Source organism: Bison bison, unplaced genomic scaffold (assembly GCF_000754665.1).
Source record: "Bison bison bison isolate TAMUID 2011002044 unplaced genomic scaffold, Bison_UMD1.0 scf7180017864524, whole genome shotgun sequence".
NCBI lineage: Eukaryota > Metazoa > Chordata > Mammalia > Artiodactyla > Bovidae > Bison > Bison bison.
In genome coordinates, this window is record NW_011495075.1 from 1,582,697 (window position 1) to 1,583,795 (window position 1,099).

A 1,099-nucleotide genomic window follows, 5' to 3' on the forward strand; every position below is an offset into this window, starting at 1 on the left:
ACCTTTGCTCTGCCCGCCTCTCCTGGGCTCAGTTCTCATCACCCTCCCATCTGGCACATCGGGCTGGGCTGGGCCTGAGCCAAGGACAGGTCCCAGCTCGCGGGAAGGGGAAGGCGCTTCGGTGGAGGGTGCGGCTGGGACGGGAGCCAGGGTGCTGCCAGGCCTGGGAGGCCAGCTGCAGCCCAGAGAGCTGGGGGCGGGGAGGGAGGAGTGGTGGGGCCTGCCAGAGCCTGGGGTCTCAGGAAGCGGCCTGTTGGGACTTCAGGAGCATGGCCGTTGCAGAGCCCTTGGTACCGGGGCAAGAGCAAAGGCAGGCTCCTGCCTGGTGCCCTTGTTCTGTAGGAAGAAATTGGGCACAGAAACCAGGGCGGCCACCCTATCTCATGTTGGGGTGCTCCACCTACAAGCTGCCCACCAACCCGGTCCCTGGTCCCGGCTGACAGGAACCCCTCTCAGCCCGGGCTTACCACACAGGGCTCTGCCATTTCACGCGCAGCACTGCCCCTAGCGGACGGGTCCTTTACTGCTCCCGCTTTACAGAAGGGGTGACATGATGGGAGTGCGACTCACCAGCCCCAACCCGACTGCTAAGGGGCGAGGCTGACCTGTACCAGGGCCTGGGCACTTAACCGCAGGTCAGCCTGCTTCTCAGCTGGGTGATGGAAGGGGAGTGGGGTGGGGAGGAGCTGACCGGTGGCCACAGGTTCGCCTCCTGCAAACCCTTTCCAGACTCTTTGTCCTGGGACCTCAAGTCAGGAAATCTGAGGGTGACGGGATTGGATTTCGGATTACGAATAGAGGCCTGTCTGGGAGATCCTCGGTGGAGCCATTAGGGGGAGATGTTTTAGGTGTCCGGGGGGGTAACCTCCACCGGCGTACGTGGGCACGCGCTCTTGAGCAGGCAAACTTTGGAGGCCCCCATGGGAGTCTTCCCAAGGGCTTCCCAGAGCCGTAAGGAAACGTCCGGGGGCTGTTCTTCCTAGCCGAGGGCTGCCAGGCCCCCGGACTGCCGGCTCTGGGCTTTGCGCTGGGCCAGCAGGGACCCAGGACGCGGAGAGCTGGGCCAGGGCGCGTACCTGTCCGCGCGGGGCGGGCGCCC

The 1,099-nt window shown here is 65.0% G+C and overlaps 1 protein-coding gene across 1 annotated transcript in view; it reads right to left on the reverse strand.

The window, feature by feature from the left end:
- The window catches only part of LOC104981878 (chromosome unknown open reading frame, human C1orf106), an 11,748-nt gene that overhangs the window by 377 nt on the left and 10,272 nt on the right, over nt 1-1,099 (reverse strand). The window contains exon 9 of the mRNA XM_010831131.1: nt 43-190. Within this exon, the coding sequence (XP_010829433.1) occupies nt 43-190 (148 nt within the window). The remainder of the gene's footprint in view (nt 1-42; nt 191-1,099) is intronic.